Below are 21024 nucleotides of genomic sequence, written 5' to 3' on the forward strand. Positions count from 1 at the left end.
ATATATTGCTGTTTTTCAATGACATCCTTCACAGACCCTGACATGATGAAGAGCCAAAACTGCCTCCAAGTAGGAATTTAAGGAACCGAAGTAATCCAAGCATATTGAAGGTATTCCTATGCATCAATCCGCGAACAATCTGGAAATGCAGCCAAATAAGCACTTTCGATCTCATGGCCGACACCCGCAACGCCCTCGAAGATATTATCTTGTTTCAAAGGAATACCCAATGACTCAACTCCATGCCGCAATTCCTCAATTAGTCGCTCGGCATCCGATATTTCAGTCGCTGCGTCTGGTCTGCCCAGTAGATGATAGCAAGATGCTAGACGACCCGACTCCAGGCATGAGCGTACTCTATGGAAGAGCATGAGTAAAGTGTAACTGCCCTGCATTGCACTGCAGACAAGAAAAGGAACAGTTCGAGGGGCCCTTCCGATACAGCATGGTGATCGCACCATGACTCTTCGGTTCAAGGATCCTCTTTGGCAGGTTTCTGGCCCACAGGGATGAGAATACGGTAAACTGCGGAACGCGTTTGCAATCGTCAAAGAAGATTTTAGGCAAATATTGGAGGACTCGTATTCTGTGAATGGGAAAGTGGATTGCCAATGAGCAACACTGGAAGGTGAGGGATGAGAGAAGCCATGACTGTTGATCGAGATGAGATCACAGTATCTGTCCAAGAATAGAGGAATATCAACAAAAGCTCTGAAGCGATGTAGACGGATTCGAGCACTTTAGCACAGTTAGTATGATTAGGTATGTCATTTCCCTGGAGAAGAAAATCTTACGTATTAATCATGATACGGCTGATTCTCCACATATTCTCAGCAACGTAACATTCACCATCAAAATCGAATGTCTCTCGTAGACTTTGGTCTGCTTCGATCATCAAGATTACAATTTGAGCATCGAGCTTCTTTATTTCGTCGCCGAGATTGGATATAAGTGGCGAGTCAGCGACACTTTCAATCCTTTGGACCATGGAATGTGCAGCGTAGAGAAGCTTTTGCACTCGTATTGTAAGTCCCCAAGGCTATATATCAAATCAGCAGGTTATCGACCCAAGTGAGTCAAGGAGAATATGATACCTCTGGATTCACACCGAATCGTGGGAAAGGTGTCGTTATGCGTGGATCATCAGAAGCGATGATGGGGGGCTATATTTTGTCAATAATAAATAGAATAAATTTAGAGAGGTATGCGAATCCATACTGTAAGATGTAGATTTGATGAAATGTATGCCACAAACATCTTTCGCCCTATTTAGTATCATGAATCAAATATAGATGAGGAAAACAACTTACTATCATCCACCATGCGCGTCTTTGCGCCTCAGAATATTCCGTTGTGGCTGAGCCAAGGTCGTGAAGGGAAATATCCATTGCCGTGGTCACAGCATGGTTCACACGAGCACGCATCCGCGATACATTTCCACGTTGACAATACTCATACATTGCAAGGACCAAAAGTGCCAAAATTGGATCCAGTGGAAGTGGAACCTGTGAGTGGAGCTGACTTTGCTCTTGGGATATACTGGCGCCTATCAAGTTGATGCTCGAGGCGGGACTCAACTCATCAACCTCTCTCTCGACGCTGGCTAAAGCTGCCTGTGCATAGAGCTGGGCATATGAGCGCCTCAGAAGAACGGCAGCTTCAGTCATTGGAGATGAATCGGAAATGGGTGGTATGAGAACGAGTATTGCTGACAACGCGAGACTCAATGAAGATACTGGCCAATAAGGTAGATCGGTTTTCTTCGGCTCAGCAAACTGTTTTGATGATTGAACAAAGGTAGATCGATCTTCATGTTGTAAGTGCGGACACGGCGGTAGCAAAGGGAAATAGGGGTGCATGTAGATATAGTAGGCATTGAGGCTGCAAAATTGTTAGCATTTTCAGTTGTTAGCAGATCACTTGATCACTTGACTCTTATACATTTCTTCTTCAGACTGATAAGCCCGAATCGTAGGTAGATCCACATCGTCAATAGACGCAGAGGCAAAGGACCCATCACCTGGAGTGAGCTGACCCCACAGTTGGAGAGCTTCACCGGTGTCTGATAGCGTGTCTGGGGACAGGTCTAAATTATGAATACCCACGAATGGAGTTAGTAGCCCCATAGTATTCTCAAGGAATGGGTCTAATGAATGAGTTAGTCCAAATAACTTCCATCGCGCCTGCCCTTGACTGACCAAGAGTTTCCGTCGCATTCCTGGGAGAAGACCGATGCTGCAATATAGTTTCTGATGGTGCGTTATCAGATCGGTCATTGCGCTGCAGCGTCTCAGCATATCGGATCCCTCTTCGAGCTCCACCTCGGCGACTGGGTTGGAAGCTGCAATCTCGGCCTTTGTTATAGCACTGGGGGCTATGATTAGATCCGTTTTCTGCATTATTTTGACTAGATTGACCTTACACTCCTGCAAGGATACTGCCCATCGCATCGAGTTTTCGATGAGCGACTAAAAATAGTCATTAGCACTTAAAGTATAGATAGGGGTTGGTGTGACTGACCATGCCAGACATGCAGCTTTCGCAGGCGGCTTGGTTACCCGAGGCATGATGAAGAGCAATTGATTACACGAGAATTCTAGTACAAATCTGATTAGGCCCCGAATGCATCAAGAAATCTGTTGTGTGACATTTCGGTGTAAGTCAAAGGAAGAACATTGAAGTGTCATGGATAGAAGCCGTAGGTGGTGGCGCTCGGCGTTTGAATGCATCAAATGCCGAAAGCAGGACAGGACCAATCATTTCACCCGCTAAGATCCACAAAAGACTATACAACCAGAGTCGCTTGACAAAATTAATTAGTGTTTCAACGCTTAATTTCGCACCTTCCTGTGTCATAAGAAGCAAGGGGATAAGGAAAGCTTGTCTTTCGTTGATTATTGTTCTTAGAAATCAGCCATGTTGGAGCGTATAGAGAGAGAGCTGTTCCCATTTTCTGGTGCAAAGGAATACAAAAAGAACCTATAGTCTTATAAAAAGCAGATCTTTACTACAGGTACTAGTATTATCGTGATTGTGTATATTGACACAACCGGGAATCGTACGTGAAATCTCTCATTTTGCGTCTTCTTACCGGGTACTTTGAAGTTACCTTGTGAACGGCTTCATCTGCATCAAGTAGAATATCACCCATAAATCACCCACAATAGTACCGCGCCCAGCAATCGACTTAGTATAAATCTGAAGTGACATTCTGATGCAGTGAGTATATAATATAGGTGAAAATAGTATCAAAAAACAAAAACACTAAACCAGAGGAACCCCTCCTCTATGCCTTGATAGGCACTTTGGAGGGGATACGCCTGTGTTAGTGTTCCCCAGTGACAATTGACATCATCCTACAAGTCCCAGACAAACTTGTCAAATGGCGCGCAACGCAATGCCCGACGTGGGAGTGTTACACACTGGACCACCCGGATGTCAATAATTATTCTCACCTAAAGGTCGTTATATCCCAACTCTCCCAGGAATGCAGTATGAATTAAACTTAGTAAACTAGTAAAATTACATAGCAGATCATATGATTATGGTGTAAATAAGTTTTCATATAATCTATATAGTCAGGTACCCTAGGTCAAAGGCAACTATTACCAGAGCAAGTTTTTCCTACACCCGATGCCGGTGAAATGTCAGTTCGACAGAAACACGAGGACTTGATAGGAATATCCGCCACCGCCAAAGCAATCTTAAGCTGCGGCTCAATCACTCTGGCCTCTGCAGTGCGGCCCAATCGAAGCAAGCACTCGTGATACCCCTGCAAAGCCCAAACATTATTTGGGTGTTGACGTGCCCGAATCACAGAGTCATCGAGCCCCAGGTCACATCGATACGCAGTCGCTGCATCTTCAACATGATCTTGCTCCAATAAAAGGGCAGCATACGCATGGCGAGCAGGTTGCATCCAGCTCCACGGCTCCTTGTATCCCAGACCATCATCCAATTCGATGGAGTGACGGAGGTGTTCGAATGCCTTGGTATGATTTCCACGTCGGTATTCTATCTCACCATCCAACATCGCAGTCGCGATACTAATGGTATCCACACATTTGTTCGGGAAATCAAGACGGGACTCGGGAACAAGTTTGGCTGCTTCATTATGTAGATCTCGGTGTTTCTCAGCTTCCGGAATGTTCCCAGTTGCTGCGTACGCGATACCTTTCGCGTATAGTATAGCTGCAATAGTGGCACAGTAGAGCTTTGGATCATCGGGGATTTGGAGGCTGATGATTTCATTCCACATACCGAAGCGAATCATGACGTGTGGCCGAATTGTCAGGAAGACTTCAATCCAATCTGCCATTTGAACGAGAAGCTCTTTTGGGAGAGTTGCTTCCATGCGCTCTACAGCATCGAGGGCAACATGCTTCTGACCTGCGAACATCGCCGAATAGATAAGGGTATGATAATTGTGCATGCGATAGTTGGAATAGAAGTTCATCACACCCTCCAGACGGACGAACTTCTCATCAGAAATGGTGGCGCGCTGATTGGCGCGTATAGCAGCCCGATAATCTCCGACCAGGGTATCCAAGTGCGAGGGCATGTGGTTCACATGACCGGCATCTGGGACGAGCTCGCGTAGATAATCAGCCGGAACTAGGCCCAGCTCTGGTGTGGGGGACATCTCGATAAGATGAATGTACAAGTGCAGCAAGCCCGGGTGTTGGTACGCATCCTTGTGTTGAAGTGCCTTCTCTAGCACTTTCTTTGCATCCAAGGTACGTGTACCCGGGTTCGGCTGCCCGGTCTCCAAATTCCACAGCTTCCAGGGAGTCAAACTCATCATAGAGTCGGCGTACAAAACTGCTACATCAAGATCATCGCCAAAAGCGTCATATGCCCCCTCCATTGCGTCAGCATAGGCACGATCTTGAGCGGTGTACTGAGCAAGATCCGCTGGCTGGTCGCTCTGGAAGCGAGCTTGGATGGCAGAAATCAATGCTTGTTCCAAGGGAGTTGCACTAGGAGCAAGTTCCTTTGCTTTCTGACAAGCTTGGTACGTGCGCTGTATAGTTTTCTTCAGACCGTCGCCGAAAACCACCCAAGACTTATTGTAATTTGGGCCGAGGGCATAAGCGAGACCCCAATATGCAATGGCACAGGATTCATCGTGGGCAATGGCTTGCTCAAAGCATTTAGCCCCCTCATCGTGATTGAAGGAATATACCCAGGTGAGACCACGATTGAACCAGATCTGGGCTTCGGCACTGGTGGTGGTGATGAGTCGTCCAAAGGTACCTAAATCATACGGGTAGTCGCTCCTTTTGGGCTGCGATATTATTGTCATGTTGGACAAGTACCCTGATAGCACGATTTCAGTCAATAGGGATAGCTTGTGAATGGCACGAGTGTAGTAATGTTGAAGGTTTCCAGGCCGAGATGGACGGGTTCCACTGTGGGAAGCCCCGCAGACCGAGCCTGAGGGGTATGATGTATCGGTACCCGAGGTTCCACTGCAGCTTCGTTCTCTTTGGACGCAAGGTTGACAGATTGTCATTTTTTTTTTTTGATTTCTTTTTTATTCGTAGAATTAGAACACATTTGATAATTAAAACCACGTCAGGCTGTCCGATCTATCATAGATATTGAATTATTATACAAAAAGCATAACAAGAAAAGCCAAAGCGCCAATCAGGCCAGTGGAGAAAATGAACGAAGGTGAAGCAGCACCAGTGTAGACCGGAGCAGCGGGACTAGTGGTCGAGGAGAAAGAACCTACACCAGAGCTGCGATGGGGAGCAGAAGAGCTTGAAGTGGCAAATGCCGAAGGAGTGGGCTGGATGTGGACGTTTGTGCTTCGCACAGGGGGCACTCCAATGGCACCAACACCCACGATACCGGTACTGGAGGCTTCAGCAACGGAGATAGTTAAAACCTCAGTTGCAACAGCAATAGTATCGGTTGTTCCAGACTCAATCTTGGTCGAATAAATAGTGGTTGTGCTATGCTTTTCGCCAGACGATTCAAAGCCAGATCCATTTGAGCCAGAGCCAGTAGAGCCAGAGCCAGTTGAGCCGGAGCCAGTAGAACCAGAGCCAGTAGAACCAGAGCCAGTAGAGCCAGAGCCAGTAGAGCCAGAGCCAGTAGAGCCAGAGCCAGTTGAGCCAGAGCCAGTTGAGCCGGAGCCAATAGAACCAGAGCCAGTAGAACCAGAGCCAGTAGAGCCAGAGCCAGTAGAACCAGAGCTAGTAGAGCCAGAGCCAGTTGAGCCGGAGCCAGTTGAACCGGAGCCAATAGAACCAGAGCCAGTAGAACCAGAGCCAGTAGAGCCAGAGCCAGTAGAACCAGAGCTAGTAGAGCCAGAGCCAGTTGAGCCGGAGCCAGTTGAACCGGAGCCAGTTGAGCCGGAGCCAGTTGAGCCGGAGCCAATAGAACCAGAGCTAGTAGAACCAGAGCCAGTAGAGCCAGAGCCAGTTGAGCCGGAGCCAGTTGAGCCGGAGGTAGAGCTAGTAGACCCAGACCCAGAGCCAGTAGAGCTAGCGCCGGCGTAGGATGAAGCAGTAGAGCTTGCGGTCTGGGTGGCTTCAGCAGCAGTAACCGGGCAGATAGTGGTATAGTCAACAATTGTCTCTGTAGTGACATAAGTGGACTTTTCAGTCGCGGGGCAATCCTTTACGGAGGAGGGGCAGGCGGTGATTGTCGAGGTGCGTGTCATGAAAGCGGTAGAAGTGGTCATTTGCTTAGTAGAACCAGTAGCAGTAGGCCGGGCATCTTCGGTAATAGGGCAGACAGTGGTTCCCACAACGACAGTCTCAGTGGTCAGGTAAGTGGTCTTATCACGGGCAGGGCAATTGGTAACAGTGGAGGGACACGCAGTGATAGTGCTGGTCCGGGTGGTCAAGATTGTAGAGGTGGTGACCTGGCCAGAACCAGATCCAGATCCAGAGCCAGATCCAGAGCCAGATCCAGAGCCAGATCCAGAGCCAGATCCAGAGCCAGATCCAGAGCCGTTGCCAGAGCCAGATCCAGATCCAGATCCAGATCCAGAGCCAGAGCCAGAGCCGTTACCAGAGCCAGATCCAGATCCAGAGCCGTTGCCAGAGCCAGATCCAGAGCCGTTGCCAGATCCAGATCCAGATCCAGAGCCGTTACCAGAGCCAGATCCAGATCCAGAGCCATTACCAGAGCCAGATCCAGATCCAGATCCAGATCCAGAGCCAGAGCCATTACCAGAGCCAGAGCCATTACCAGAGCCGGAGCCAGATCCAGAGCCAGAGCCAGATCCAGAGCCAGAGCCAGATCCAGATCCAGATCCAGATCCAGATCCAGATCCAGAGCCAGAGCCAGAGCCGTTACCAGAGCCAGATCCAGATCCAGAGCCGTTGCCGTTACCGTTGCCAGAGCCTGGGTGGCCAGAAGCCACAGGGCCCGAAGGATTAGATGAAGGAGCAACTGTCACCGACCCAGAAGGGGTGAAAGAAGGCGTAGGAGTCGCTGAAATAGGACGACGACTCCAGGGCGAGGAAGCAGGCCCAGAAGGAGTGGGACGCGCAGAGTGGTGATGATGATGGTGATGGTGATGATCAGGATGGAAAGGAGGGGGGCTAAAGCTGGCGGAAGCAGGCCCAGAAGGAGTGGGACGCTCAGAGTGGTGATGATGATGGTGATGATGGTGATGATCAGGACGGAAAGGCAGGGGGCTGTAGCTGGCGGAAGCAGGCTCAGAAGGAGTGGGCTGCGCAGAGTGGTGATCATGATGATGATGGTGATGATCAGGATGGAAAGGAAGGGGGCTGTAGCTGGCGGATGCAGATGCAGATGCCAAAGGAGACAAAGCCTTGGAGGACGGGCTAGGACGAAGTTGAACGGAGCTCAGAGTTGCAGAGCTGGCAGCAGGGATAGGCGTGGAACTAGAAGACGAAATAGCAGTGCTAGTTGTGCAGGCAGATCCTGTTCCTTCAAGCTTCAAGTTATCAAAGTTGAGGTTGGTGTTTTGCACACACGCGTAGATGAGATAGAGATCACAAGTTTCCTTGGTGGGAGTCCAGTCAACGCTGTAGGTTGTCCACTCTGCATCCTGTGACGACCAGACTGTCTGTGTCCCATCAACCAACCCGTCCCATTTGTCTTGGGACCAGGCGAGATAGCACAGATTCGAGGGAGAAACAGGAGCCTCATCTCCAGTCCAAACATAGCGGTAGTCGGTAGAGAGCTTATAGGTTTGGCCAATCTTCAGACCGGAAACTGACTGCTTCAGGTATTCGTACCCGTCAACGGCGGGGGTTGAGCTGAATCATCCAGTGAGTTAGTATAATCATTATTTTGAGCCTCGTATTGCTCTCAAGGGAGCTTGGAACTAACAAGTAGCCGCTTCCCTCCGAGGCGTCTCCAGATACAACAGTACAAGTATCTTTATCATTGTTATGGGCCGCAGTGACCCAGCCGGTCAAGTCGCCAGTCTCGAATGACGGATTCTGGAGCAAGTTACAGGTTGATGTGGTTGTTGTTGTTGTTGATGATGATCCACCCGAAACTGCATATGTCGGGTTAATGAGTGAAGCTGAGAAGAGCACAGCGCTCAACAAGCGATTGGTGGCAGGCATTTCTGCAAGGTGTGCAGAGCGCACGTATGATTAATGAGTGTATAATAATGAAAACGAGTGTATAACGACAAAATTCGTTCAAAAGAGTGACGAGGGAAAGCAGAAAGCGAAAACAACCCAACGAATGACGGTTATTTCTCAGCCCTAATTAGAGAAAGGGGCAGCGGGAGGAAGATTTATGTACTCCACGAACAGCCAGATCAATCTTACACATGCGGCTCATTCTCTAAGCCACGCTACGTTGGACCAATGACTCCCAGGTATTGGGGCAGCTCATCTCCGGGGATATCAGAGTCACGACGGCCCTGACCATGGTTTGTATCAGCCAAGCCACTTGTCTCGGAGAAAAAGTCCTCGCTAAATGGGAAATCGAGCGGTGGAGTGCTGTTGGGTGGATCAGGGTTCCCGAAGAAAGCCATGACATTAAACGATCTTTTTGCCGGGCAAATTCCATTCGAGGTGCCAAGGTGTGGGTCAGGGATAACACGAGGAACAGGGGTGGAGGAACAGGGGTTAAGCGATAGGCTAAATTTGTAACTGGGCCTCGTTCCAGGGACACGAACGATTTCATTGATCCGGGAATTCTCGAGAGGCGGGCACTAACGCAAGCCACAATCACTAGTTTGGTCCCAATCCGTTATGCGGGTCTCTATTCTAGATAGTATCTCAATCGGAGTCATTTGAGGCGACGGCGGGGCAAGGCTTTCCGGAGGTCCGAAGTGTCGCTTGAAGAATACAAATCAAGAGTCACGTCACCCTTAGGGGCTCTATGGGGCTTAGTATGGGATTGAAGTATGGCAAAAAAATAGGCATATGCAAATGGCATCTTGGACCTACTCAAAGAAAATATCACACATAGAAAAGGCGAATGGAAAAAGCAGGGGTATCAGAGAGCATCTTCCTATGTACCCGAATCCATCCCTCGCTAGCCAAACGATAGAAATGGCCGCGCTCATCGCTAGCAAGCCAGAAAGCCAACATACCAACCCAATACAAAGTAACACGATTCGGAAAACAACCTTACGTGACCACCGATCCAGAAACAGACCCTGAATTCGTCATTGAGTGAATGCTGCCTGGGGGCGCGTGGTGGTTCCCATTGGTAAAACCGGTATCCCTGCTGGCGCCATGATTCTCATTGTGGCTAGTCAGGGTCGAGGGATTTTGTATCTCTTTCTTGCCATTTGCCTTGTAGTACAGAACCATGTCACCAGAGGTACGCCAGAGACATGTTCGGATGGTAGCAAGAGTCATATTTGGTGGACATAACTAAAGATATGAATTAGGAAAGAAAACACCACGGAATGGGAGATAACTTACGATTTTCTGGCAGTAGAGTTCAAGGTACTCCTCCGCTGGCATGACACTATCTTCCGGATCATCGGGGTGCGGGGGATCAATGCGCTCAGCCACGTAGGCTAGCACCTTCTTAGCACGCAACATCCGATTAGCGTTCAGACGAGAGCTGTTGGCGCCATTGGGATTAAGGGGTGGTGGGCCTCCATTTGAAGTCGCTCTATAATTTAAGAACCAATAAGTTTGTAGATCAAAAATACCTTCGAAAAAGGACTTACACTTCTGGCTTGACAACTGGTGGCAACAAGTCATCGAAAGGCTTCAAGATGAAAGCAATCTTGACCTGTTCCTTGAATGGAATTTGATTCTAGAAATATGGTTAGCACGACTAGAGTGAATATCACGGAACGAAAAGCGTTACCTTGAGCAAAAGTTCGCCAAGCCAATGTGGAATGGATTTTTCCAATCGCTCAATCTCTTGCCCCATGCGGCCCACGCTTCCTCGATACAGGTCGGAGGCCACTGCAGTATCACCTGTCTCTTCTTGAATGAAGACGGCAGTCCGAGAGGGAATATGAAGACGAGGAGTCTCGCTCGTTGCGCTGGGAGTGATGGCCGTCACCAATTCTCGAGTTGGGTTCGTGGCCAGAAATTCGTCATATTCATGACGAATGCGATCGATAACGCCACTGATATTGGGGTCGTATACCTTCTCCTCCTTGACAGACGATACTTCGGATTCCTCGATCTTTTCTTCTTGGATTTGCGGCTTTTGTTCGGTGGATGTTCGACCTAACTTCTTGATGTCCATGCGGAATTTCTTTCCAAACAAGGAGCTGCCCTTCTTGCGTTCCTCCTTATCAGGCTCTGCTGGGGACTGGGGAAGCCCCGGGGTACCATCAATCGGAGACATGGGTAGTTTATCATTATCCTGAGCCACCCGTGACGAAAAATAGTCGTTAGCTTTTTCGGAAAAGGAAGACGGTACGGCATCGGGGTTGGGATGGGATGATGGCACGTCTGGAATGTCTGCTTCAAAGTTCGGGAATGGGGAGAGGCTGCTCGTCATTGAGGTGCTGAGATAGTTTACTGAAGAAGGCGTGCCAACATTGATCCCGAAGCCCGAAGCGTTGGGGCTCCCGGGATAATCAACATTTGGACGTAAGGTCGTCATAGAGGGATCTTGCGAGATGGGAATTCCCACACTACGAGGAATGTCATCACCAGGCACGGAGGTACTCAAAGGATTGAGCCTGGCAAGCTCGTCGGCCTTTGCGATGGCAGTCTCACGGTACTCGCTATCGCGTCGAATTTCCTCGTCCACCAAAGGAGCAAACAGCCAGCGCAAAACCCATTTCCCAAGGTTGACTAAACTTTATGTCAGTAGAATTCAAGACCAGTCATGAGAGGTTATAGTGCAGGATAAACACGCATGGATATGAAACCATACTTACTTCGTTGGTCATCACGGAACTGCGAAAGGTCGGCGTCTGACAAGCCTGCCTCGTCTGCATAGACTTCAGCATCAAAGCAGTGGTTGGGCTCCAAGATCACTGAAAGTCTGCCTGTGCGGATATCGATCGTGCACCAATGGGCAATACTCTCTGTAGTATTGAGCTCATCGGCTACATCTTCGATGTGTCGTTTTCCATACGCTTGCACGGGAACACACTGCATTCCATGTCAATGAGTATTTAAACAGAACTGCTAAACCTTGAAGCAGCTTTCAACGTATTCCAACATACCTTTAGCAGATCCCATAGGACAACCTCTCCTGCTGAATCTTGTGTGAGTGTCCGCTTTCTGTCATTCAGCATCAAGCATTTGATCAATCCATGCTGTCCTTCAATACTCTCTTCCGGCTGCGAATGTACGGGGATTGGCAACTCAATATCAGTCTCCAAATCAGGTTCTGGGGTATTGACCCTCGAGGAGGGAGAGCTCCCTAGCAGAGAAGATGTTGCCGATAGTTGCAACACTGCGTTGCATGGAATCTTCTTTGTCTTATCTGGTACCGGCGCAGCAGTAGCCGAGTCGATGGAATGCACGGGTTCCGGAGGCGACTCAATCTCAAGTGTAGTGTCAACATCCTTCCAGCGATTGATGCTCGACGTAGGAGTAGCTGTCCAGATGAAATCGCCACAAACCGCAACTTTCACAACACCTTCATGTTCTTGAAGTGCTGCAACACAAACACCCTGTTCCACATCCGACGACCGCCGCGCGTCAGTCTTGGCGACCAATCCCGAGCGATCACTGGAGTAAAAGACAGAAAGATCCGGATGATCAGAGTAAAGAGACCAGACGCTATCATTGTGCATAGTCAGGGTGTTCATGCAACGACCTGCGGTGAGAGACCATATCTTGATGGTCTGATCTGACGAAGCAGTCATGATAGTATCTCCGGCCTGATTGATCAAAATATCCCGAATATTGTCTGTATGGCCTACAAACTTCGTGATCAGTTTCCCGGACTTGGGGTCCCATACCCGGACGACGTTCTCCGGTCCGCCGCTGGCGAGCACCGACGATCCGGCTCCTAGTGCATAGATAGAACCCTTTTCAGTCGCATCGTCATCGCAGGCATCAATACCCAAGATCTCTCCGCCTCCATTCAGGTCCCACAAGAACAGCTTGTGGTCAAGTCCACCCGACGCAACCCAACTAGCCTGCCCGCCGGGGCTGGCCAGCGCCTTAACGTAGTCTGTATGTTTTCCAATCCGTTCTGGAACTTCGGTAGATTCAGAGTGCGGCCGCCAGAGTCGAACGGTCGTATCAGACGATGCGGATACGAGCGCGGAGTTGTCCTGGGTCAAGACGATATCGTTAATCCAGTGACTATGGGCCTGAACCTGAGTCTTGAAACGAGTTGGGCCCGGTTGTCGACTGGAATCTGCGTATGGGTTTGAGGCGTGGAAGGGAGTTTGAGGGAAGTCGAGATCCCAGGAACAGATAACACCGTCACGGCCCGCGGAGTACCTGTAGTAGGGAAAGACGTCACATTAAAAGCTGTGCAACCCACATGGGGAAAGGGTCGAGTCTTGGGGGAGGAACGACCATTGCAGTCGCTTCGGTTCCAGAAGTTTCTCAACTTTTTCAATCTGGGGATCTGAAGGCAAAGGGCGCTTACAGGATGGAGTTTTGAGGATCAACGGTCAACCCATTAACTCCCAGCCGGTGCCCGCCGGGGGCATCAGGCAGAGGAAGCACTGTAATGAAAAAAAAGGATCAGCATCGCAATTCGAGGGCAAATTCTAAGTAGGAATGGGAGAAAGACTGACCATAAGTGACCCTCTGGTGGCTAAGTTTTCGTGCCATACATGCAAATTGGGTATGTGGAAGAGAGACAAATTGCGGAGGAGATGCGGAGCTTATCTGCCTCAATCGAGGCCGATCACTTGCTCGTGTTTGGTGGGGATGAGAACGACGTCACAGATGCATCTACGACGATCCCCCAACAACAAGTGTGAAATTGCTGAAATTGATAGAATAAGTACGGGAATATGTAAATGAGGGGAAGGTTGGGGACCGACAGGGGCAGAGACGCCATAGCGCTCGCCATTCGGCCGTACTCCGGGACCATTTTTGGTACTCCAAATGCCCTTATGCCTCCCCATCTGATGTCATCTGATATTCCCATCTATTAACAAGTTATACAGGAACTACCAATCAAAGGAATATTCAAAATTATATTGCCCATCTAAACTACTTCAATGTTGTCGGCCGTTCGGTAGTTCGGAAAATTATAAGCCGTGGTATACATCCGAGGAGATAAACACAGATGATACTAGGTCAATAATGAACTGCATTGTATTCTTGTATCAAAATGACTGTAAATTGGAAGCGTCATAAATATTTGAACCACCAATATGACCCGGCATGAATCCTTTTGTCGATATCGTCAATAGCTTACAAGGCTTTCAGGCTTTTGCCTCGAAGTGGTCACCTGTATCAGCTTCATAGGAAGTAAGCTTCAAATCATCATGACTGTTGCCTAGGAATTGTATCTTGTGATGATGACCTAGAGTGCTCTGCTCTGTGGTCTGACATCAAATGCCTCAATGGTACTGAGTAGCACTGGCTGAGAATTATTCCGCAGCGGGGGTACCCGTGTCCACTAATAAGGTCATTGCGCGACTAGGATAACCCCGGCTATTCGCGGACCTATCAACTTGAGCTATAGGAGGTATATGTGCTTCTAACCTTTATAACAAAGATCCTGTCTATATAACCATGGTAAATATACAAAATAAGTCATGAGACGAAATGAAACTTTACTCCAGTTCTCTTTCCCTCTCCTCCCTCTTCCCCTCTAATGTATTATACGCCCACTGATAACTACCCAAGAACACCGCACCTCCAATGCCAATCCAAGCAACTCGGGGCCCAATTCCACGCCAAAAAGCACCCATACCTTCCTGCGCAATCTCACGCACAATCTGCTTGACCCGCACGGGCGCATCTGCACCTCCACGCGCAAGCATTACGCGAGTCTTAATAACATCCAACGGAGTCGTCAGACCAGCAGCAATGGCACCAGCCACACTACCAAACATAGCGCTCGTCGACGCCGGGATCTGGGTTTCAGTAACAGACTTCGCGCTCGTCAGAGGTCGCAGGTAGCGGTTTGAATATGCCTCTTTCATAGATTCCCACATAGTGAACTGTAGAACCGTAAATGGGATTTCACGGGCGATAGTAATACCCGTTCCCCGGTAGAGCTCACGGAGAACCTGGCCGTAGCCCCGTTTCACGGGGTCCATACCTGGAGACTGGGCGGAGTCGGGTGTAGCATGGCGGAGAGATAGGATGTCTTTTAGGGCGAGAAGGCTTGAGCCGCCGAAGAGGCCGGCTTGGGCGCGTTGCTTGGTTATCTCGGTTGGGACGCGTACGGCACAGGCGGCGATTTCACCGAGGGAGGAAGCGATGGAGTGAGTGAATAGGATGTATGCGCGGGAGGGAGTGTCAGTGGAGTTCGGGGGGAGAAGGGTGCGTTTAAGGCTGTCGTAGACTATGAAGAAGGAGGCGGCAGAGGGTGCGGAGCCGAAGAGGACGGAGGGGAGACCGGCGTAGATGCCGCGTATTGTTTGACGGAGGGACAGGGCTCGTGAAGCTTGGGGTGCGCTGGTGTCGCGTGCCTTTTGGAGTCGGGTCTTGATGGTGTCAAGGGGATAGAGGGAGCAGTCTACAGTGAGACCGGCGAGAGCGCCAGACTGTGAGGTTAAATGTCAATGTGGTTCCTTGGTCTTGAAATGATTTTTGAGAGCCTTACGAGTAGGGATCTGGTCCATAGCGAAGAGACCAAGGCCTCATCACTGGGTTGCTTAGCCATGTAAATATTTTCTACCTCCTCAATACGCTGACCCGGAGCAATATAGTAGAGTCAATGGCAACGCGTCTAGGGTAACGAGTACTGTAGAAATGTGAAGGACCTAGGCCGAGTCTGTCGTAGAGCTCCACAATTGATGCCGAGGTTTTGTTACTCCGCTGTCAGGCCATCCGATATCGCCGAATCGAGGTTTACAGTGGACCTCCAAGGAAGAGAAATCAATGATTTTACCAGCCAATTCAATAGTAATCAGACAAACATATTCTTATGTTTAGACTATCTACGACATGTCCATCGAACCACCAATCAATCAGCCAACCAACGGCTTGAAACAAGGGGCCGAGTAAAGAAAGGGAATACCTTCGAGATGAAGGGTCCCCGCTAAACATTCCTGGAAAAGTGTAACAGGAATATCAAAAACTGCGCAACCGAATATTTCAAGAGGTTTCATTGCAAAGCAAACGCAATTTTCTCCGGGACGCCAGACAACTATCGGTCACCCCAATTTCTCTTGAGAGAGTCGGTGAGAATGGAAGGCGGGAAAAGAATGATCACACGTGAGAGATTAGGATGACGGATATTGACCCAAAGAATAGCAGGGGAAAAGTCCAGAAATGAGGCAAGTTGATTGCGGCAAGGCAAAATTCATCTAGTCCATTTGAGGAGCACAAGAAGAGAAATTGAACGACGAAAGGAGGAGACAAATGACAGGCCCATTCGCCGAGCCTTGGAGGGAATTATGCACAAACAAAGAGGGGGAAAAATTGATACACGAAAGGGGAATCATTTGGCTTTGGTAGCTTTGCTGGCCACGGCAGCACTGTTCGATGGAGGCTCGAGAACATGAGTATGGTTGGAGACATTGTGGATCTCACCGGAACTGTCCTGCTCGCATGCTAGGATGCCCCGGACCCAGTCATCAGCAAGGACCTCATCGAGGGTCGCTCGTTCTCTCGGATCAACCTTCAACATGCGGCCAATTATGAACCGGCTTTCCCGCGGCAGAATACGGAGAAGGCGCCAAGGGCCTTTAATCACTTCTTGGCGCTGAGCGGGCTGAGTAGCACCTGGAAGAGGTGGTGCCTCTTTGCTAGTCGTCTGGGAGGTCTTTTCGCTCGTGCTGGTTTGGCTTGTTTGTTTTTGAGTGGGGGCTTCCCCATCCTTGATCGAGGAACCGGGCTTGTTTCCGTTCTGTTCTGGAACAGGTGCATTCGATTTACCGGCAGATTCGGAGTTGACCGATGTGTTTGACGACGTCGGGGGTTGTCTCTGTTCATTGGCGGAAGATGGAAGATCGGGAGATGACTTGGGACGAGGGGCACGCCGGGGATCGGAGTCAGGAAGTGGAGTGCCAGGCGTTGGAGGAGAAATGAACAATCGGTAGGAATTGTCGGTGGTGCGCGGTTGCTTCCACGGGAAGCGTCGCAAAGTCATACAACAGAAAATGATCGCCAGCGACCAAACATCCGTGGGGCGAGGGTCGTATTTCTTCTCATCGTATACCTCAGGAGCCAGGTATGGATCCGAGCCAACGATACCTGAAGCGGGAACAATGTCATTCTCGAAGGGGTAGCGGAATACGACCGCACTTCCAAAATCAATCAGCTTCATGATACCGCGGTCATTCACCACCACATTGTCCAACTTCAAATCTCGGTGAGCCAAACCCATGCCGTGGAGGTATGCGACACCACTGAGGATCTGCTTGAACGAACAGGAAATCTCCTCCTTGGTCATCTTGCCGGTCATGACAATTGCAAAAAGATCGAACGGCGCATACTCCATGACCTCGTACCAGTGGGAGCCTTCCTGGATGATATCGAGGGTCTCGATGATATTACCGTGGTGCAAGGTCGAGCCAATACAGAACTCCGCCGTGACCTTCTTTGAATACTCCTTCAAGCTTTCCCAGCTGTGGCGCTCTCGGAATTGTTTCACAGCAAAGGTGACTCCGTCACTGTTGCGCTTCAATAGTCGAACTGATCCACCTGCTCCAGATCCAAGGACCCTGCCCATTTTGCCGTATTTAGAATTCAGTCCATGATCATCGGCAAAGGGGACATTATCAGGGGCCATCTGGTAAGGGGTGCTCTTTCCGGATCCTCGGCTTGATCGTTTCGCTGCCGATGTTGGAGAGTCTGGTCGCTTACTGCGGTGGCCCATCTTGAAAAACCGCTTCAACTCCGACATGGAGCCATGGTGGCCATGACTGTGACCGTGTTTAGATTCGCTCTTATCCTTGTGGAACACGCTCCGTTTCTCGCCGCCGGATTTGGTGACATCACTGGCACTGGCCGATCGGGGGGTGCCCGGACGAAACGACCGCTTGGAATCTCGACTACCGAAGATAAACCGTGCATCCAACTGACCTAAATTCTTCGTAGGCGGTGGCCGCCTGCTGCGGGCGTATGGGTCGTTTGGCTCGCCCACCGGTGTGATTGTGCCCGGCGGTGTATGGGACTCTCGGGGAGTAGAGGGTGGACTCTCTTCTTGTGAGCTTACATCTGTGCCGATAAAGAACTGAGCACGGTGTTTCGGTACGGTGATCTGAGGCGCAGGCTGCGAAGTAGCGCTCTGCCCGGTAGAGATAGGCTCGGTAGACGGTCGGGATGTTGGCGCAGTTTGGGTGCTGTTACTGTCCCCGGAAGTAACCGGAGGTGATCTTTCGGGGGTAATGGCGCCCCGGCCAAGTGATCCCAGAGCAGATGCACTTTCGGAGGACCTGCTCTCACGGGATTGGGTGACAGCGGGGGTTAGAGGAGGTGACTGTACAGCGGAGGCAGGAGGAGAAATGTGAGGGGAAGCTATATAGGAGCCATTGCCATCGCGGGTACTTCGATCACTCGAGTCTCGGGATGCGACCTAGATCGAGGGTGAGCTCCATGTTAGCCGCCGAAATTGAATCCTCCACGAAGGCCAATTGGTGGTAGAGACCACCGAGGGGCGGTTTTAGGGGGCGGGGAAGGGGATTACCAGCTCGGTGAACCATGCTGAGCTGAGGATGTGGGGTTCTAGAGTTCCAGAGGGGGGGGGGGCGGGGGTGAAGACGAAACATATAGCAAAGACATACCCTAGACGAAGGAAGCGACATTGGTTCAAAGGAGAAATTGCGCAGTCGGGATTCTTGGAGCTGGGTGCTCTGCAAGCTCATAGCCAAGGACCGCAAATCGTCTTCATTGGTGTCCTTGTGGAAAGTATCCGGCAAGGATTTCTCAGACACCGGGGAGAGCATTGAAGAAGGCTCAATCTCCTGGTTGACGGAGGAGAAGCGAACTTGAGCAGGCTGAGATGACTTGGCGTCCGGATCGGACTCCGCTTGGGGCGGAATCTTGGCGGGGTTCTGCATATTCGAGCCTGTCGGACGATGGAGCTTTGCGTCAGAGGAATTCTAAAAATCTGGAGTTCTGGCGCTGCCTGTAGGGGAGTCGAAGTCACAGCCAAGACATACCTGAATCCATCGAGTCGGTTGGGGTCGACCCTGCCGTCACAGACGTCATACTCTTTTTTAACGGCCTCGACTGGGGACGGTGGGACGCATACCCCTCACGGGGTCTAAGCTCGGGGAGAAAGATAAATCTCTCTTTCTCAGGTCGTCTTCTCTTCCCTCTAGTTTTGACTCTCAACTTTGGGTGCTGTCAAGAGAAAGGAATGATGTTCCTAGGTTTAAAACGGTCGATTACGTTGGTTGAGGCAAATCTTTCCCCTTTAACTTTTTTTTTCTTCGGTGCCGAATCCGTGCAGTAAGCGGTAATACCGCAAAGAGAGACCACCAACGGTAACCAAAAAAGATGACCAGAATCTAAAAGTCTGGGAATTAATGAGGGGAAAGAGAAGACAAGAAAGCAGGATAAAAGGATAAGAGGGGAAAGAGGCAATGTGGGCCTGAGGCAAAACCCGGTGGGGGTAAAGTAACTAGTTTTAACCAGTGCTTTCCCCGTTTTTCATACGTTTTCACATAGAAACAAGGATCTGATTCACATGAACTCCTCCACTTGTCCAGTTCAAACTCTTCAATAATTTAAAAACTTATATATCATCATTATTCTACCATTTTCCCTGCATGTGTTGAATCTCGGAAGACTGCGGAGCGATGATGTAGTAGAATGACCACCAAATCTGCATTAATGATTACAGGTAACTAAGGTAATCCGACCGGTGCCGACTTCCCGAGCAGTCGATGACTCCGGAAATGCACGAGATCGCTTGCATCTTCCCGAAGATCTGGAATTTTACCATATCAGGTATAGTCGACGCCCTGCAGTATCAGGGGTTCATTGATTGGCGCGTCTACACAACGACCGCTGCAATTTCAGTTCATATACAGTACCCCGTAATCTATAAAGGGACCTGACATCTAAGAACATTCAATATTGATTGATAGAAATATAGACGCAGATCACCGTGATATCCATCCCACCATTAACCGCCAAGCCTCAATTCTAAACTTGGCCTTGTGTATGTACAACTGGATGGACCAGGCACGGGATGCTGGACAAGGTGAGTTTAGATGCAAGGTAGCCTCAGTATAGACCGGGGTCAATCACCAGCGGAGATTTAAGGGTGTGGATCTATGGTAACACAGCATTGGACCACAGGGACAACAGATCAGCAGGGCTGATGTTGAACATGTGCGTCATCTGACGAGTGTATCGAAAATAATACTGGTATTGCACATATCGCGCTATGACATGCAGATGATTCAGGTATATAGTACAGTAGAGGAGTAATTCCCCTATTTTCTCCCATAGAACGCCAGATAAACTCGTCAAGTATCAAAACAGCGCAGTGAACGGTGCGAGCCTAGACTCGAGAAAGTCCGTGTCCATGTCCATCTCTGTCGTGAGTAGAAACCCCGGTGAAACATGAACCCCAAGAAAGTCAAATCCAATTGAGTTCCCACCTCTTTACGGGACAACTTGAATACCAATGGACTTGGCCTGCGAGATGACACTCTTGCACAATCCTTGCAGACTCAATCCCGATAGTCGCGTCTCGGTGTGCTTGATCTTGGCAATCTCATAGACATGCTTGAGTGAAATCTGGCCACAAGTCTCATGGCCGGGTTTCATGGCGCCGCGCAAACGGTTCTTTCGGGGTTCGACATTGGCGGCGTTCAATAGCAAATAGGTGGTGGTCGGAGTGCGGAGCTCGAAGGTGAAGGACCGGTCAGGGCGAACAGTGATGCGCGCCGGAATGGGGACACCGACGTTGATGTGGGATGTGCGAGCATTGTATTCCTGGGAGATTCCGCTATTAATCTACCGGTCGCGATCATCTTCCGTTGCATGAGCTCACCTTGCAAAAGTCCATAGACTTGACACCCTTACTACCCAGAGCCGGACCAACGGGGGGACTGGGACTGGCCTGACCAGCGCCGACAATCAGCTTAACAAACTGATCTTTAGCCAAAGCAGCTCTCGCCATGGTGAAAAGTTGGAGATGTAAAGGGGAAGGATGTGAAAACGTGTATCACTGAAGTTGAAGCGTCAAGACTTGAAAACGGCAGATTTTCCTCCGTCTATACCGCCCGATGATTGGTCAGAACACCCAAGCGAGCAGCTGAGTAGCTTTGAACGTCATCGCAACTTCTTTCTCTTCCGACACATCTTCAAAGCTCAAAAACTCTCATCCATTAATATTGTGCGTATTTCATGACTTGTCCATTCTGCTTGAGTCAACTGGTTTATTGATCAGTTGATCTGGGAAAGTTCCCATTCACATCCGAACTAAACTCTCGGGCCCCGCGTCGATCTCCCTTCCCCTTCACCTCCCTTTTCCTTTGGCTTTTTTTTCCTATTTTCTTTACACTGAATCCTTACGGTTGCTCATTAGCTCCCG

General features: G+C 49.7%; 8 protein-coding genes across 8 annotated transcripts; all 8 read right to left on the bottom strand.

Moving 5' to 3' along the window:
- Window positions 1-790: 790 nt before the first annotated feature.
- N7520_011264 (uncharacterized protein) lies at window positions 791-2567 on the bottom strand (the record flags this gene model as incomplete). The annotated part of the gene is made up of 7 exons (XM_057145197.1): window positions 791-1039; window positions 1095-1163; window positions 1311-1881; window positions 1942-2146; window positions 2199-2367; window positions 2423-2468; window positions 2521-2567. 7 exons carry the CDS (start codon window positions 2565-2567, stop codon window positions 791-793), a joined length of 1356 nt encoding a protein of 451 aa, XP_056990951.1.
- Window positions 2568-3592: 1025 nt separating this feature from the next.
- On the bottom strand, window positions 3593-5305 carry N7520_011265 (tetratricopeptide repeat protein; the record flags this gene model as incomplete). Its single annotated transcript, XM_057145198.1, has 1 exon — window positions 3593-5305. The coding sequence occupies one exon, from the start codon at window positions 5303-5305 to the stop codon at window positions 3593-3595; it is 1713 nt and encodes a 570-aa protein (XP_056990952.1).
- A 306-nt stretch (window positions 5306-5611) lies between these two features.
- On the bottom strand, window positions 5612-8561 carry N7520_011266 (uncharacterized protein; the record flags this gene model as incomplete). Its single annotated transcript, XM_057145199.1, has 2 exons — window positions 5612-8246; window positions 8320-8561. 2 exons carry the CDS (start codon window positions 8559-8561, stop codon window positions 5612-5614), a joined length of 2877 nt encoding a protein of 958 aa, XP_056990953.1.
- A 236-nt stretch (window positions 8562-8797) lies between these two features.
- N7520_011267 (uncharacterized protein) lies at window positions 8798-8980 on the bottom strand (the record flags this gene model as incomplete). Its single annotated transcript, XM_057145200.1, has 1 exon — window positions 8798-8980. The coding sequence occupies one exon, from the start codon at window positions 8978-8980 to the stop codon at window positions 8798-8800; it is 183 nt and encodes a 60-aa protein (XP_056990954.1).
- A 601-nt stretch (window positions 8981-9581) lies between these two features.
- N7520_011268 (WD repeat protein) lies at window positions 9582-13175 on the bottom strand (the record flags this gene model as incomplete). The annotated part of the gene is made up of 8 exons (XM_057145201.1): window positions 9582-9830; window positions 9882-10077; window positions 10136-10224; window positions 10279-11225; window positions 11312-11528; window positions 11603-12836; window positions 12988-13066; window positions 13139-13175. 8 exons carry the CDS (start codon window positions 13173-13175, stop codon window positions 9582-9584), a joined length of 3048 nt encoding a protein of 1015 aa, XP_056990955.1.
- Window positions 13176-14131: 956 nt separating this feature from the next.
- On the bottom strand, window positions 14132-15189 carry N7520_011269 (putative mitochondrial carrier protein (Pet8); the record flags this gene model as incomplete). The annotated part of the gene is made up of 2 exons (XM_057145202.1): window positions 14132-15070; window positions 15130-15189. 2 exons carry the CDS (start codon window positions 15187-15189, stop codon window positions 14132-14134), a joined length of 999 nt encoding a protein of 332 aa, XP_056990956.1.
- Window positions 15190-15969: 780 nt separating this feature from the next.
- N7520_011270 (uncharacterized protein) lies at window positions 15970-18532 on the bottom strand (the record flags this gene model as incomplete). Its single annotated transcript, XM_057145203.1, has 2 exons — window positions 15970-18048; window positions 18257-18532. 2 exons carry the CDS (start codon window positions 18530-18532, stop codon window positions 15970-15972), a joined length of 2355 nt encoding a protein of 784 aa, XP_056990957.1.
- A 1558-nt stretch (window positions 18533-20090) lies between these two features.
- Window positions 20091-20610, bottom strand: N7520_011271 (mitochondrial 54S ribosomal protein uL11m; the record flags this gene model as incomplete). The annotated part of the gene is made up of 2 exons (XM_057145204.1): window positions 20091-20423; window positions 20482-20610. The coding sequence occupies 2 exons, from the start codon at window positions 20608-20610 to the stop codon at window positions 20091-20093; spliced, it is 462 nt and encodes a 153-aa protein (XP_056990958.1).
- Between the last annotated feature and the right edge of the window lie 414 nt (window positions 20611-21024).

This window comes from Penicillium odoratum, assembly GCF_028828045.1.
Source record: "Penicillium odoratum strain IBT 22623 chromosome Unknown utg000008l_segment0_segment0, whole genome shotgun sequence".
NCBI classification, from domain to species: domain Eukaryota; kingdom Fungi; phylum Ascomycota; class Eurotiomycetes; order Eurotiales; family Aspergillaceae; genus Penicillium; species Penicillium odoratum.